The sequence below is a fragment of the Stigmatopora nigra genome, chromosome 18, assembly GCF_051989575.1.
Source record: "Stigmatopora nigra isolate UIUO_SnigA chromosome 18, RoL_Snig_1.1, whole genome shotgun sequence".
Classification (NCBI taxonomy): Eukaryota; Metazoa; Chordata; class Actinopteri; order Syngnathiformes; family Syngnathidae; genus Stigmatopora; species Stigmatopora nigra.
This window is the reverse complement of record NC_135525.1, coordinates 8,234,620-8,251,067: the sequence shown is the minus strand read 5'-3', so window position 1 is coordinate 8,251,067 and position 16,448 is coordinate 8,234,620. Positions and strand designations below refer to the sequence as shown.

Sequence of the window (16,448 nt, the reverse complement as noted above, 5' to 3'; positions counted from 1 at the left end):
GATTAATTTCAGGTCTTTCTGCATCCATAGCTTTTATTTATAACCTTATATACTGTATAAGCATGCACAAAAAAATCTGATTTGTCCTGATGTGCTGGAAGGTCATGCAGTTACGTGGATGCCTTTTTCAAAGCAAGGCAGTTATGTTATTTTTATTTAATTTATGTATTGAAAATGCCACTAGTCAAAACAAGGTTAGAGTAAGGACAGAAAAGGTAAGGAAGTCAAATAGAAATTCATGCAATTATAATCTGTTTTAATGGCTTTTCAAATCAGAAAGTCGGGAATTCAGACAAAAGCACATCATTTTGGTTGATTTATCATAATGTTAAGTACGATAGTAGTGGAATTCTATGTAAATTAGCTTTGTCTAGGAGTAAGTAAGTAAAGCAACCATTAATGGACAGGACAGGATTGGTAACATTGTATTTATTTAAACACCAAAAGTGTATTTTGCATGTTTGCTATGCCATTGTCATTCATTTTGTTACTGTTGGACGGTGTTACAGTGTGAAATGCACTTTGCATTTTTCTATTGATTGTTTTCCCATTGGGGAGTTTGTGCCATCAACCACATAAAAGAAAACCAATTTCTACTCCTTGTTTTCCTAAATGGCCTCCGACTTGATTATGCTGAGGTGGAAGTAATTTCACGATTGATCTGTACAACTGCTCTCTTGTTGCTCCTTAACATTAAGATGTTTTCCTATTTTATGGCTGTGTGCGTTTGTCAACGTGTATAGTTTGTTTGGTAATCATCCTGCCAAAAAAGAATAGCAGTTAGTCCTTCAGCATGAGTTTAAAGTAGCATCATTCTCCACATTGAATTCCATACATTGCATTATCATTGTTTCATTGTTAAAATCCAAGCAATAATGTGAACAATCTTTTTCCTGACAGGTCGCTAGAAAGGAAGCTGCAGAGACCCATCCTGGCCAAATCTCGTACGCTCCCCAGCATCCCCCAGTCCCCACGAGTTTCCAGGGTCCACCATTCTGACCTCATTGGTGGAAGTCCTCCTCGCAGAAAGAACTCACCCACGACCAGCAGCCCGAAAGCATGCACATTGCCGCCTGCTGGTGAGTATCACAAATTGACCACAACACATAGCGAGCCACACAATACACAAAAGCCAATTTAAAACCAGTGAAACCAGTTACATTTAGTCCCAGAAACTACATTGAAAATAAGGGTAGCGCCAAGTGGAGAACCATAATTTGTGCGTACCACATGATTATTCAATAATCGTCTTGTAAAAAGAATCATATAATAAATGACATTTATAATATTACTTTGGCTTAACACTGATTTGGTTTGTAAATGTGAATGGCGTCCTATTTCAGATGATCATGTTTAGGATCTCTGCGTGTTATCCAGCCCAACTACTTGTGTTTTATGGTCCGGACCCATCAGTGTATTTAACCCCTCCTACCCGTCGCTCCGCTGCAGCCGCTCCGTCGCAAATATCAAAATCGAGAGACTTAACGTGGCCCCTTGTTGCCTAGCAACCACTGTCATTGACCATAATGCTGCTGTGCTTCTGTGTCTACCCCTCTTGCTCATTATCTTTATTAGTGCTCAAAGTTTTTCCTTTTATCTTCGAGTCAATGCTTAATGAAGCCAACTTATGGGGACGTGAATTGTAAAATGCATACAAGCACGCTACTTCTGTCTCTGTTCTATTTGTAATCAGTTCAGTCAACGTACGTGGTTGGCAGAACAATTAAATAACAGCTTGATGCTGAATTTCAATGGCCTCTGACTTCACTTTTCATTTGAGAATGAATTGATAAGTGGTACATTTCTTTTATTGGAGGACAAAGTTGTGATATCAATCTTGAGTCAGTCCGCTTGTGATGCACAAGCGCTTTCGCTGAGGCGATGTTGTCGGAATTTGCGGCCAGAATGAAATGTAGAGTGATAGAAGTCGTGTATGATTAACACTTTGGGACAGCAAGCAAGTGTGAAAGCTTGCCGCTTGGAAGACAAAGACAAATTTGTTTCTTCCTATGGTTAAAAAGCAATTTCCTTTCAGTTTGTGGATCGACCATCCTGCGAAAAAGACATCATTACTTCTCTTATTTGCTGTACAAGGACTCGCATAAAGAGAAAAAAGTGTAAATATTACTTCCGATTATATTCACAGTCCACAAGATGCCACTAAAGCCTAGTCTACATTTTAAATGAGCAGAGCAATTATCATCAAGATAGTATCTCAAGTATAAGGCATATTGTTTTAATATTTTAAATGACAAGCAGTTACAGTGGGAAGGTTATTAAACTGTTTTCTTACTGTGTTATATTTTCTAGTATGTTGATGTGCATTAAATATAAAACGCTACTTTATATTCTTTTTTTATTCGAAAACAGATTTAGTTCCTCAACCACTCTCAGTGGCAGTCAATAAGTAAAGATACAGTATAAAGGCTATGCCTCACAAATAACAGGGGCATTACTGCATCATCAATCTTTAATGACTAGATCTTTTCTGGAGAGTTGCAGAGTGAGCCAGAAAAAGAGCACCTTAAATTTTACTTTACATCCCTTTTTTTAAATGCGCCAGCATTGAAGCAGAGGTCGTTTCTCATGGTGAATAATTCATGGCAATCCTTTTCTTTTCTCAGGCGAACTGTGGCGTTTGGAGGATGACATGGAGGCTGAAGATGAGCCAGCACGCGGAGAAGCCAGACCGCGTTCCCAGTCGCCCTTTTCTCACTTCCGAGCACGCACAGCATATCTTCGGAAAAGCTTCTCGGCCGACAACCACCTGGACATGAGCTGCGACTACACCTCGGGGAATGCGGTGGATGACAAACCCGCCCGAAGCAGTAAGGCCAAGCTGAAACGAAAATTTGTGAGTAAACCTTGTATTTTCTTCGATTTAAGACTTTAGGTCATTCTTTTTAATTCAACATTGTGCCTAGGTACAGGTAAGTGACGTTATTCAATGAGATAAATAAACTTGATGTATTCCGTTGTTTTGATGCATGAATTCTGTAGTATCATTAATATCTCCTAAGGCTGATGCCATTTAAATGCATTTTCAATCAGTTATGCAGGTAGGTATAAATAGTAAAAACAACACAAAAATTGCCTAGAATGCATGCCACTAATCTCCAAATATTCACTATTTCATCCACACTTTGCAGTTGTTTTAACGTATCTTTACAAATCAAGACAGATGACTAAACTATATATTAAAATCAAGCAATAGAGAATCATGAGGTATGCATTTGATAATCTCCAGTACACATTGCATTAATTGTATTTTATATCAAAATAATCATCATGTTTATTTACATTTTAGAATATATTATTGAATCATTATCTACCTATTCTTTCAGTTCCCATTCAAATGAATCACTGTTATTATTACTTATATGGTAGAGCACAACAGAAATGCAGGGCTTAAGAAAAATATTGTTTATGACTTTTCACACACATTTAAAACCCCAACACAACACTTGTCATTGTACATTAGCTCTCTATTTTGCCCCTCATCATCAGGCGACCGTTCCACTAAGAAGCGTGCTGACAATGCCGCTTTAAATGATATCAATAATCGCGACGTTGCCATCATTTAACCTTTTATCAAGCCAATATTCTGCTGAGCAAACAACTCAGACATTGTTGACATGATCTGTGCACAACCTTTTTATATGAGAGGATGCGTTTGTCCTATCATTGAGTTATTCTTGACCTTATTGTCTCCATTTTTTTATAACTGTGCAGCCTTTGCCAGGCTCAACTAGCTTTTATAAGATTTCATTGAGCTGGAGTTGCTTTTTATTTGGTCTTTGAGTCTTAGTAATTTAGACAAGAGCAACAGACTTTAAATGCAATCTTGCTATTAAAGATTGAAGACCTTTCTGTTGTGTATTGGTTACCTGATCAAGTAACCAAAGAGCCTATTAGCAGCTCAAGCTATGTAATTGGTTCTCTGGTGTCACAGGTGCAACTAGACCCTGGCTATGTTCAGGTGGGAGAAGTCGGTGCAGTTTTTTATGGAGGAAATCTTCAAATACAAGTTGTTAAAATCCTTATTACTGCAGAATCCATAATGTAGATTGATGCTCAGCTTCACATCACTTGTAAAAGCCTAAAAGTTAAAAGACAGATGCCACGGAGAGAAATGAATTGTAGGAGCTCTTTGTAAGTTTGGATTTTATTAGTTTGGTGCCATGGCGGCGCTTATGGATCTCACAAGCTGCACTTGTTTTTGGGTAAGACTTGTGAAGCTTCTTTTTTTTATTTCTTGATCTGTCATTTTAATCAATGAGCTCAGAATTTTCTGTAATCTGCTGGGGATAAAACTTTTTCCTAAAGTACTATTTCACATACGTGGAAAAGAAAAGTTGATTATTTCTTTTTACTGGCTTTTATTTTGAAGCTGTGCAGTGAGTATATTCACTTGGTAGATATTCCGTACTGTACGATGGTTGAGTTTGAAATGGATTAGCAAATTGTCATGAGTGACAGTTTACATAAGTCTGTTCTCCTGCTGATAATGCCGCTCCATCCATTTAAATTTCTCTTCCACTTCTTATTCCATTGCCTGATTTATACAATAAGTCATTCACAGTCTCTCTGCTCACACTGTTCTTCCCTTTTCCTTTTTTTATTTCTATATAAATATATATATACTATAATTATATATATGCTTGGAGTAAAGCATAGCCAATCAACATTGAGGACGAATGCAGAGGCACATAATTAAGTAGAAACATGGAATTGTCTACTGGGGTGCAGTTAATTGGAAAATGGAGGTTAATAACCCATCCGTTTTTCACCCTAACTAAGGAGGTGATAGATTGTGTTGAATGTGAAAGTAATCACCATCCATATTCCAGGTATGTGCGTTCATTCTAATTGTCATTCTCAAAATCCACCCATTTTTTGTTCTAAAACTGTATACTGTAGCTGTAATTATCGTGCAGTTTTGCATCCCTAATATGGAGCATAATTATTGCACTGCTCTTTATGCATCCAACTTTTTAAGTGAATTTTAATTTCCCAAGTCACTGAGCTTTAAAGGAGACAGCAAAGTGGTAAAAAATGATATAATTTTAATTATCTCATTCTTCAAATCAAAAAGTATTCATCCTCTCAGTGCACCCTTCCATTATTTATTCATTACTTTTACAGTTTGAACTTTGTTTCTTTATTTCTCTTGTTTGTTTAACCTTCATTTTTAGTATAATATATTTACCAACAATAACACAATGGTTGCCATTGACAGCCAACAAGATGTATAGTAATCTCTACTACGACTAATACAAATGTTCTTTTTAAAACCCTTCAATCCATGAATTTCAATGATTTGCCAGCTTTATTTGACACTGACACTGATATCCCGCCTTTAGTTGTGTTAGATGATAAATTAATAGGCAAACATCTGTTATTTTTTCTTTGCCATGTGCAGCTAATGGACAGCCAGAATCTGTGGTGACAAAGTAATGTCCTTGCCAAAAAATATGGGTGTGAATGTGTGAATATTTCTCCTTTTTTTTGTGCCTCTGTGTCTGTGACGCTGCGTGAGTACGCTTGCAAGTGTAACCCACAAGCTCGAAAAGCACACACCGTATCATCACTGTTGATTGAATGGGTGTAAACATATAAAGCTTTAGTCACGCTTGTTTGCAGCACTTTGCTTTGCCACTCTGTTGGCGCACTCTGATGCCACTTTTCCTGTTGACTCGTGCCGTTTCTTTATGCAACAAAACCAGAGAAGGGAATTTTATAAGTTGGGATATAAATGCAGGGCAAAGCAAATCATTTTGCGAGATTAAAAACAAAACAAAAAACAGCAAGAGATGGCGACAGGACGTATTTCTTTTAACTAGGTGATGTACATACAGCCTCACAAGCACGCTGTTCTTAGTGGCGCCCAATTGGCCCGGTGACGTCAATGATCTTAAGTACGTCGTGGGCTGTCTGAATGGTTCACCGGATATGTCATTGTTCCCTTTTGGTTAAGAGCCCTTTTTGATTGCATTCATTAATTCTGTCGGGGAAAACAGCCTTCGACGTGCTTTGCAAATTGCAGTCATCCGAAATGGCAAGATCGATGATATTGGATTAGGTTTTCAAAAGAAACAGATTATTGTTAGGGCTGAGTCATCATGGGATGAGTTTTAATTAAGTCTGGTGTTCTAACATTCAACTTTCAAGCCCTTAAAAAAAAACAGATTGTCATATTTTGCACCAACTCTGTGTTTTGTTGTTTATTTTTCAGTATTATTATTTTTTAAAGCTACAGTTATCTGAAAAACGTAGTTAAAAGATGCCCACTTAGCCTGCTGGTGTCCATTTTTACTATTGTTAATTTAGGTTATCTTTTGTTTCTTGTTTCTATTTTTTTTTTTAAAATGCCCTCCCAAAAATGGCACTTAGATATAGTTTTTCTCTCCTCTTCATTTATTCATATATTCAGGTATGACATATAGTCCGGAAAATGCGGTATGCAGTTGTTAAAAAAACTATTGTGCAAAGGACAATGCAGTAGAATCTGATTGGAATGTTTGAGATATTTTGCTTCAATACCACATTTTTCCCACTTATTTGTCCCTGTGTGTGGAATATTTACGTTTTCTTGCTATTCAACCCTGCACCTGAATCCATAGGTAGTACATTTGTGACGAAGATAATACAATTGACAATCACAATAGGTGTCTCTTTAAATAAAGCTCTCCTCGACAGCAAGGAAGTGACACTAAAATTAGCCTAGTGGGTTTGCTGGTGTCATTAAGTATGCCAAGCTACTTAATTCCCTGATTATGATAATTAATAGTTCACCTGGTTGTTATAGCGACACATCAGCATCCAGTAATAATAACGCCGGTCGGGATTTGCCAGGTCGGGGTTTCCTGTTGATTCTTAATTGAAATGTCAGTTTTCTCAATTGGAACAGGATATGGGATGTAGTTTCAAGGCCTTGGCAGCTTTAGCACTTGTGATTACTTGGGTAATTAATTTTAAGATAGACCATGTGGAGCCATGGAAGGAGCATTTCTTGCCCTTTTACCTTTGTGGTCTTACTGTCCGTCCTTTAGGGGTCTACAGTTGTTACTGCCCCGTCATCTTTCCTCGTGGGGGTAATGGGAAGCACGACCACAAATGTCTGCTGAGAGATTCTTGTGGCAACTTGGCCAGAGACTCTCAATTAAATTTGATGTGCTCAAGTTACTTGTATTCGGTGTGGAGTGTGCGCCAAAGAGCTTAAGAAAACTTTCAGCGCTGATTTAGTTCACAAATCCAGATCGGCCCGTCCAAGATCAACACATGAACGCCGGTGTACTGTGGATTTTCAAATTTGCATTTAGCTTATCCACCACGAGGAAGTTATGCAATGCAATATTATGCCTAGATTTTAAAGTTGCTGGCAAAAACAAAGGAGAAAAATTGCAGTTTTTAGTCATTTTTCCTTTTGTGACTTCATTCAACGTGAGGTGTCATAACTTATGAGTTTGTTGTGTTCTTTTTCTTATATTAGTACAAAAACACACATCATGCTTCTTGATGAATTACTTTTTTGTTACTTCTACCAATTCTGACAGCATTCACCTTACTCTGCATGATTTGTCACTCTGAAATTGGCCACACTGTGGCACTATCATGCCACTAATCAGAAGTCCTCCACTCGCTGGGTCATCTCAGTGGATAGTGATGTTGTTTTGAATTATTACCTGAATGGCAATGATGTTTCTTTTTGGTGACTCATTCATCTTGAGGTGACTAACAGAGAGAGAGACCACCCTCCCTTGTGCCATTTGTGATAAAGATTATCTAATTTCTTTCCACTTTTGCGAAATTACGACAGTAATAGAAAGCTGACTCTTGACCAGTTTGCTAGATTAAAAGAATAATAATACTTAAAAGAAATGTTATAGTTTATTGAGAAAAAAAACAACAACATATGGCCATTTTTGGAGTAATTGACTCCTTGCATAATTTTAAAATTTGTGATATGTTGCATAGAAAATGAACTTTCCCAAAATGTGTTGACCTCCCGCCTCTTGTTCCAACTCTCTGTCATCATTCAGCTTTCTACCTCAGCTTGCAAATCTTTGCTTTTACTGACATGGGAGCTCTTGCGGGGGATTACGGCGTCAGGAGCCCACTAATGACGATCTAGTAGTATTTCTCCCCCTCTTCCTCCTCATTAAATAATCACGGCTTAGACACCGGGGCTGCATTCATTAACTGAATGCTGTCTCACAGCAATTAAGTGTAGTTTTTCCCTTGAAAATCTGGAGGAACCCCACTCAATTTTGTGGAAATGGTAGAATAATGCAGCATCAATGGAGAATTACTAATATTTTTGGGGTTACTGGTCAAAAATAGTCTTGCGTAAAGAGTGCAATGTGCGCTTCAGCACACTCTCAGCAGCTGTTGGTGGCTTTTGATGAAGGGGGCTCTCGGCAAGCCCTTTTCCAAACAGAGGCTGACACACGGGCTATGCGAGGGCATTTCGCATGCCGACGAGCTCGCCGACTTAGACCCCGCGGAGCCACTTGAGCACACTCTGTCCCGTTTTAGAGGCTCTGTCTGTTGGCTCCGGCCGGCGTCACCAGAAGATACCTGTTTGAACTTCAACACCCACTTCGGGATGAAGGATGGCTCCATCGTGTTGACTGTCTGTTGTGGTTTAGAAAGAGTTGCAAATATTTACAGGGATGGAATTTTACGTCAAAGTATCTTCACAAACAATATGGCAATATATTCACAGGCATATATTCTTTGTCATAGTGTAAAATTGAGACATTGTACTACAGCCAGTATATTTTTATTTATATATATTTATAATTTTTTTGTTAAAAATCTCCCATCTTTGATACACAATCATATTGAGGCCTTTGATCCAAAGACTCAAGTTTTATTGTATGTTTTATTGACTTGACCAAATATACTGTAGGCATTTGTATTTCTTGTAAATCATTGGAAACCCGAGCCACAGCTTGCGGACCCCTGCGGGTTCATGGCCCTCAACTCGAGAACCACTGGCACCGACACTTTTTTTTCAGGCCAAAGAAGCACCGTGTCTAAGTGTCTCTGAGGTCTCTTCCAGGATTGATGATGTGACCCCAGTGGTTCCAACAAGTCTGTGTTTGTTCTGCCCTTCCAAAGATCTTCTATTTTGATTTGATAAGTGTTTGATTGCAATCACGCTGCACCGCTCGTCTTTCTCCTCACGTTCTCCACCCACTCATTTATTTTCTTTAGCGCCCAGCGTGTTTTTCCAAGTAAGCCAGTACAAAACAAACACTATTGATTTCCACCCCCTTGTGCGTCCGTGAACCCCCTCCTCCTCTCCTCCACTATCGGCCCTATCGGCGTAACGCGCCCATTTCCTTCTCTATCTCCCCTCCGTTAGTCTTGCCCTCAATCAGCCCGCCGTGGTCGCACCTCAGGACGCATCCAGTTGTCAAAGCCGAAGTGGGCCTGGCCTTCCAGTGGGTTCACAGGCTGGAAGAGCCCTCAGGCACAAAAGAAGGGCCAAAAGCATTTCTTGAGAGCCCCAAATCTCCCGGCCCCTCGCCTCCCTTTTGGCGGGCCTCCCGTCCTCATCTCGGCTCGGCTTCCGCGCTACCCCCCTCCAGACTCTCTGTCTGCGCTGACACTGCCTTTAATAAGGGGGGAGTGGGGTAGACTGTTTATTTGTGTGGTGCGAGGTTAAAAACTTCCCCCTTAATTGACATTCCGGTAACACTTTCCAATAATGGGGCGAGCAATTTCCTTGAAATTGATGTGTGTCCACCACAAGTAAAAACAGCACTTCTAGCTTTCACTCACCCATGGATGACCTACACTTGTGCGGACTTTCTTGTGCACGTCCACGTGTGTGCGTGTCAGCGTGAGAAATTATTTGACTGACCTTACATGGCAGTGTTTAAGGCTTTACTATTTGTATGAAGGCCAGAGTACATCCAATGAACAATGCTCTTAATTCTTTACTCTTGTCCATCAGTCTTCCCCATTGTCATGATTGGAAAAGGCAATCCACATATGTATTATATGAGTATGATCTGGTCATGGTGAGTCCAACAGTCTTCCTCAAAAGAGCTATTTACATCATCTAGTGAAAAATCTTCCATTTTTTCTGTCTATATTGCAATATAGACAGCAATTGTTCCTATTATTTTCCAGCCCTAACATACGAGAAAGGAAGAAGCAGTGTTCACATAAATAATATACACTGATTATTTGGGCGATTATTACACTAATTACCACCAAACTTATGTTATTTACGGCTAGAAAGGGCTTAACATAACCACAAACTGTACATAGACAATGATTGTTGCCATTTTTTATATCTCTAAACTATTATTAGATGATCAATGTAGTTGTTGATGACTCCCTTTACATTTTATATGGATAGGAAAACAAAATGATTTTATTTTCCGACCCATTTTCTGCACGCTTTGTCCTTGCACCCCAAACTAAGTGAATAACTAAACAAATATTTTCACTTTGATTCATCTTCTGCTACATTGAGTTACATGGAGGCACCACATTGAAAAACTTCAACAAATTCACAGTAGAAAGCTTTTTTTGCCCCCCTCTTGTGCTCAGTCAGCGCTGCTGTGCGAGAGTGCGCAAACACAAACATCTCCCCGGGCTGCAGACTGCATCCTTGGCCGGCAGGGTGACCGCCAAATAGGAGTTGCGGTGCAATGACGGTGGGTGTTAAACGTGTGTGTGTGTGTGTGCAAAAGGGGAGGCGAGGATGGACGTTAGCATTAAATGCAGCATGTGTCAAAAGGGCCACAGCAGACTGATGATTGCAGGAATCCCAGCAACAATGATGATTTTGCAGGACTGAAAAAAATATTACAGATTCCAGCTAAAATATATTGCATTGAAATTTATACAAAGTAAGGTAACAGTTTGCACTTCAATTGAATTAAAAACTGCAACAATACAATACAACCATCAGCCTGTCAATGGCATTTTTCATGATTATTAGCAAGAAGCAAGCTGGTTTTTTTCCCCACACCAAGGCAAATAATTTTATTTTTTCCAACTGAGGAGTCTGTTAATAAATGTCTGGAAAAAGTAAGGAATTTTCACATTTTCAAAAGTGTAGGACCCTTTGGACTGTGTATGCATAAGCCTGGCTGTGTGTGGCTGCCGGCAGACGCTGGCTGGTTCCTGGCCTTGTCATTCTGTCTCCCACGCGCCCTCTGATGTGGTTTGAGGCTGCGGCTTTCACTATGGCGCGGCGCAGCCACCGCGCACACTCACACTGTTCTCACGTGTCTGTGTAAACACACACTGCTCACTGGTATGCAGTCACATTCTCAGAGACGAAGACACGCTTGCCGGACTGGCTCCGCACACACAAACACACACATGCAGATGGAAAGATGGAACACACAGAAGCGGCCTGCCAAAGTGTCTGAACGGACGCCGAAGACTTAATACATACACTAGACGCCATCCGTGGCGTTGGTGGGCTCCCGCAATAAGCGGTTAGGTTAACTGATATCAAAGACAGATGTTGGCTCGGGTCCTATTGTACCACGTGTGTTTGTCTGGGTGAGCTAGATAAAAAGACAGATAGACTTTATGTATGTGTAAGTGTGGCTATGAGAGAGTGGAAGAGTCTTTGAGATCAAGTGCATTTATATGAAGGAGAGTTGTGTTACATTGAGGTTTTTTTTGGGGGGGGGGGGGTTGTTTCTTATAGTGCGAGATTGGGTGTAGGATTGAGCCAGTTGATATAGCATTAAAATAAAATCCCTTATAGAAATACCATAGAAAAAGTCAGATTTAAGAAATAGTACTTTAATATGTAATTCTCACATGAAATCATTGAGAACATTGTGTTTTATTTAAAATTCGATGGAGGCCGACATTTTATCGAGTTGCTTGGGAACCATATTTTTCTATTGGAAGATTAATTGAAAAGAAAACAAAAACATAGATTAAAATATCTATTTAGATAAACGCAAGTACATTATGCAAGTAGAGGAGTATTTCGAGCCCAAACCAAATGAACTGTTGGTCCTGTCCTCTATCGATCCCCATTCTTGTATTCCGAAACAACCTTGAGCATCCCCCAATAAACAATAAGTCGCCAGTAGCAATGAGATGTCTATCTTCTCCCCTGTGCTTTCCGTTTCTCATTTTTTTTCAGACAGGCCTGTCTCTTTAAGGTGCTGTTTGTTTATGCTGAGACTAAGTTCAGTAAGACCTGTGCAGGCTCTGTGCGAGGCTCCTTTCATAGGGGCTCCATTTTGTTCTTAATAAAATGGCACTCAGTGGCTGGGGGACTGGCAGGCACCCAGCTGCCTGGGAAACCAAAGAATGCTTGCCTTCATTTAGCAACAAATAGCTACTGCCTGAAGAGGCTGGTAGCGCTCCACTCTGCCCCTCAATCCTTTGGCCTGTATTCCGTTTGCGAGAAGTATGCGAACCCTCTAGTTTGCTATCGTTCCGTTATCCCTCATTTTTGGGCATGTGGTCACTCAAGTGTGATGGTTTGTAGACAGACGTAGGAAAACTGTAATCTCGGTCATAGTGGTATAGTTTCAAATTAATTCAGCCACCCAAAATTTGAGGCTGGAAACTCCACTACTGACTTTGGTCTTGCAGCTCTTTCATATTGATAGTTTAGTCTTTTATAATATAGTTGACTTTTAGGGTTCGCTTTTTCTTCCTTGACATAGAAACTCAGTTGACATGATTTATTTGTCCTTATGCAAGCGAGTGCATTCTCGCCTTATTGGGACATGGTAAACTCCAGGCTTTACATAAACATTAGGCTTCTAAGAATGCTCCTTGGTGGTGCAGCAATTGACGTACTTCAGCCATGACTTCATTACATTGGATATTGACAGATTGCTTGTAAAGAGCGGCCACGGCAGCCAGTGATATATAGATGGGCAGGTGGGAGTTGGGGAGAGAGAGGATGCTTGTAAACCTATTGTATGGAGTTGTCTGTTGATCTCCTCATTCAGCTGCCACACTCTTTCATTAAGTTGTATTTCAAAATACAGCAAACCCTCCTTCTGCACCTCCTCTTGCACATACATAAGCACCAACCTTGTCTATGAGACAGGGATGGGTATTTATGGAAATTAATTTCATAATTGCCACAAGTATACATGTGTTGTAGTATGATGAATTTGGGCGTATTGTATTAGACAATACCCCCATTATTTTTTAATAGGTTAAAGTAGGTAATATTTAAACATTCAGCAACTAAGACTTACTCCTAATATCACTTCTACACTTCTTCATGGAGAGTTTAGCTGGCAGCACATGTGAATGATTGACACTCAGTGCTTGGAACAGACGGCCACATTGTATAGCATTGCTGTGCTCCCCTGTCGCCGTGGCGACTGACTGCAGCGACGTCAACTAATCAGACAGGAGATTTCCCAGCAGATTGCTGTCGCTACGTCTGCGGCCTGGGCTCTTGGTTTGATCCTATTAAATTAGGCTGAAACAAATGGGCAGTGCCCGCAGCGTGCATGCGAGCTGCCACTTGGTTATGCCTGCCATCCTTTGTTGAAGCCACTTGTTTCCTCTCTGGGGTTTCTTTCAACATCCTTTATACTGCTCTCCTTATCTCAGCCCCTTCCTGATCTCTGGGAGACAACTGTGTTATCAAGGATCATATAGAAGTTTTAATGGAAACCAGTGGCACAATTTGCTTAGAATGACCATCGTGCATGACATCTCCAGACCCAGAGCACAAAAACAGTCAAGTCCAGTGTAACGCTGAATCCTTTTCCACTAGATAATGTACTTACATCACCATCTAATAGTCCTGTAGCTTTTTATAGCATTTGTAGGGAGGGAGGAGTATACAAAATTCCATTAAAAAAATAAGGAAATCAAATGCATCCTTGCATGTTAAAGTTCACCAGCATGTGTTTTTGCCTGAAATATGCTGTTTTTTTTCTTACTTGTGTGCTGAAAGGCTTGAGAAACAAGCGTCTTTGTGATGAATTAGCTGCCAAACTATTTTTCCCCCTTGATGACTCTGTAAGTTGTCGGATACCTCTGTTTTATTGCACATTTTCAGCAGGGATGCCAAGCCTTTAAAGTACCACTAATGACCAACCGAACACATACGTATGCACGCTGGACACTCGCTTGGTTACACACACACACCTGTCATTACTTAGACATGCGCCATCTCGCGTTCCTAAACACACACATATTCCCTCATTATATTTTCTTTTAAACCCACCGTACAAGCTACCAATATCAAACACACTTTGGCATCAAAGGAGGTTCCACACACACCATACGCGTTTTCGCTCCCTGTTGCCCTTATCATTTTTTCCCCCCCCTGGTCGGCACATTTATAGGAGATCAAACTCACAGCAGATACCTGCATCCATTAGGGTTTTGGAGTCACTCAACAGCGGTATTGTGATACAGGAGCATAGGCAAGGGGACACTCTCGTCGCTCAGTGGCGGCCTAAGGGAGCACAGCTTCTATCATGACAGATATGTCTCCTTAATGTTACCCCCGAGAATTTTACCTGCTCGCTTGGTGACTGACGCTCGCAGGGATGCCATGGAAACATGCAAAATGTCCTGAAACACTGTATTGTATATTCAACACGTGACCTTTTCAGGGTTTATGTTCAAGTGGATGTTTTTGTGTCGGTTATTTGTGCTTTCATTGAGGTGAGATTTAAATGTGGGCATTCAGATAGAGTTGTGGTTGATTTGTATTTAATTTAGCCTGAGGAGAATGCAGTGATTCCTTGAGATTAGAGTTGGTTTGCCATGTTTTGCACTTGAAAGGAATTGTGGGCAACCTGTTCCAGAATTCCTACCAAAATTAAGATTTTGCTGTCATGGAAACGCAAAAGCCTTGCATCGTCTAGGAACCTTTGCCCAATTGTATATATTAAAATATTTGAATTCCTACCTCAAGTTCTCTACTGTTCAAGCCATCAGCATATTTATCCCCTGTGATCCATACATTAGAAGACCAACAAACAAAAAGTGACAATAGTATACAATAGTGGGGGGCATTAGAGGGGGATATTCCTAATTTTAAACACCATCCATCCCCAGTCAAAAGCACATTCATGTCACAATTTAATGAGATACAACAGGAACGCCACAGCATTGAGTGAGCAAATAGAATAGGGGAAGATTCTTTGGGCCCCGTCCCCTAATTGGCTGACTGACTGCAGAAAGACAACACTGTCTCTCTTTAATGTGGGCGGGGTGAAAGGTCACTGTATTGCATTTGTAAGGTCAGCGGTGGAGGTCGCGCTCAGCTCTCGGCCTTCCTGTTGCAGACAGCTAGGTCATGCCACCTACATAGAGCCCAATTATCCCTGCCAACTAATAACGGCTCGCTTCGTTCCACCACACAGCTCATACATGCACACATTATACAATGCTTACATTTCCCCATGCTTGCATGAACCTAACAGTAAAACTAAAATGTAAATGTACATTGTGATTATGGTAATTCAGGGTGTAGCTGGTAGGTTTTATGTAACAGTTATTCATCTAAATCAAGGTCATTCCTTTCATTTTTCCAATCTTTAGAGTAAGCTGACCTCAGTTAACTTTTTTAGAACCTGTTTGATTCAAAGCCAGTCTTATCAGGAGCATTTTTTTCTGGGTTTATTCCAAACGCAGGGGATTATTAGTCTTATCTCAGGTTGAAATACAAAGGCATCAGCACTATCTCGTATCGTACTCTACAACCAACGTTTGAGAGTCACGCCCTCTCTTCAAGTGCATTTTTGAGCAGAGAACTTTATAGTTTCCCATTAAAACGGAATTGGACATAGGCCCAAGTCACATGCAAGAGAGAGAAAAACAATGCAAGAATCAAACAGAGCAGGCCAGAGAGAGAGAGGGGAGATATTTTAAGGTGGATCTCACCCTGACTAATGCCCTCTTCACTAAGGTGGAATGGCACATAAGCTCCCATTAATACAGGAATGAGTTGAATTTAGCTCTGTCTGCCGTTCACCACCCCCACCGACCCACCACCCAGCTTTCCATGAAGTGTGCGTGCAGCATTTACTGAAAAGTTACGCGCCGCGCTCCGGCATGCCACACCCACCTGACACCCCCTCTACTCTCCTTTGTTCTCTAACTATAGCCACAGCCGTGCCAAGGCTCGGCGACTTAAATATTCCACTATAAAACAAGTGATAATGAACATGAAACGCACCACGTGCTGCCAGTTCACTGAGTAACAAAGCAGCCACAAGAAATCTGTGTTATGTGCAGTGGTAGCAAAAATATTCATACTTTGTACTGAAAGTGATTTGAAAGTGATAGAGAAGTAGTGACATGGCTGAAGAGTGTTATTATTTTTGGGATGTAGCAGCTTACCCACTGTTTATGTGTCTGTAAAAAGATACATTAAAATCATTTGGGAAGGTTCTGCAACACAGGTGCACGCCGCTCCCTGTGGTGTCTCGCACACTTTGAATGTAGGTTCAAAAAAG

General features: G+C 40.5%; 1 protein-coding gene across 1 annotated transcript in view; it reads left to right on the top strand.

Moving 5' to 3' along the window:
- The window catches only part of ankfn1b (ankyrin repeat and fibronectin type III domain containing 1b), a 77,074-nt gene that overhangs the window by 5,826 nt on the left and 54,800 nt on the right, over positions 1-16,448 (top strand). Inside the window, exons 2-3 of the mRNA XM_077739606.1 lie at positions 901-1,079; positions 2,625-2,854. Of these exons, the coding sequence (XP_077595732.1) occupies positions 901-1,079; positions 2,625-2,854 (409 nt within the window). The remainder of the gene's footprint in view (positions 1-900; positions 1,080-2,624; positions 2,855-16,448) is intronic.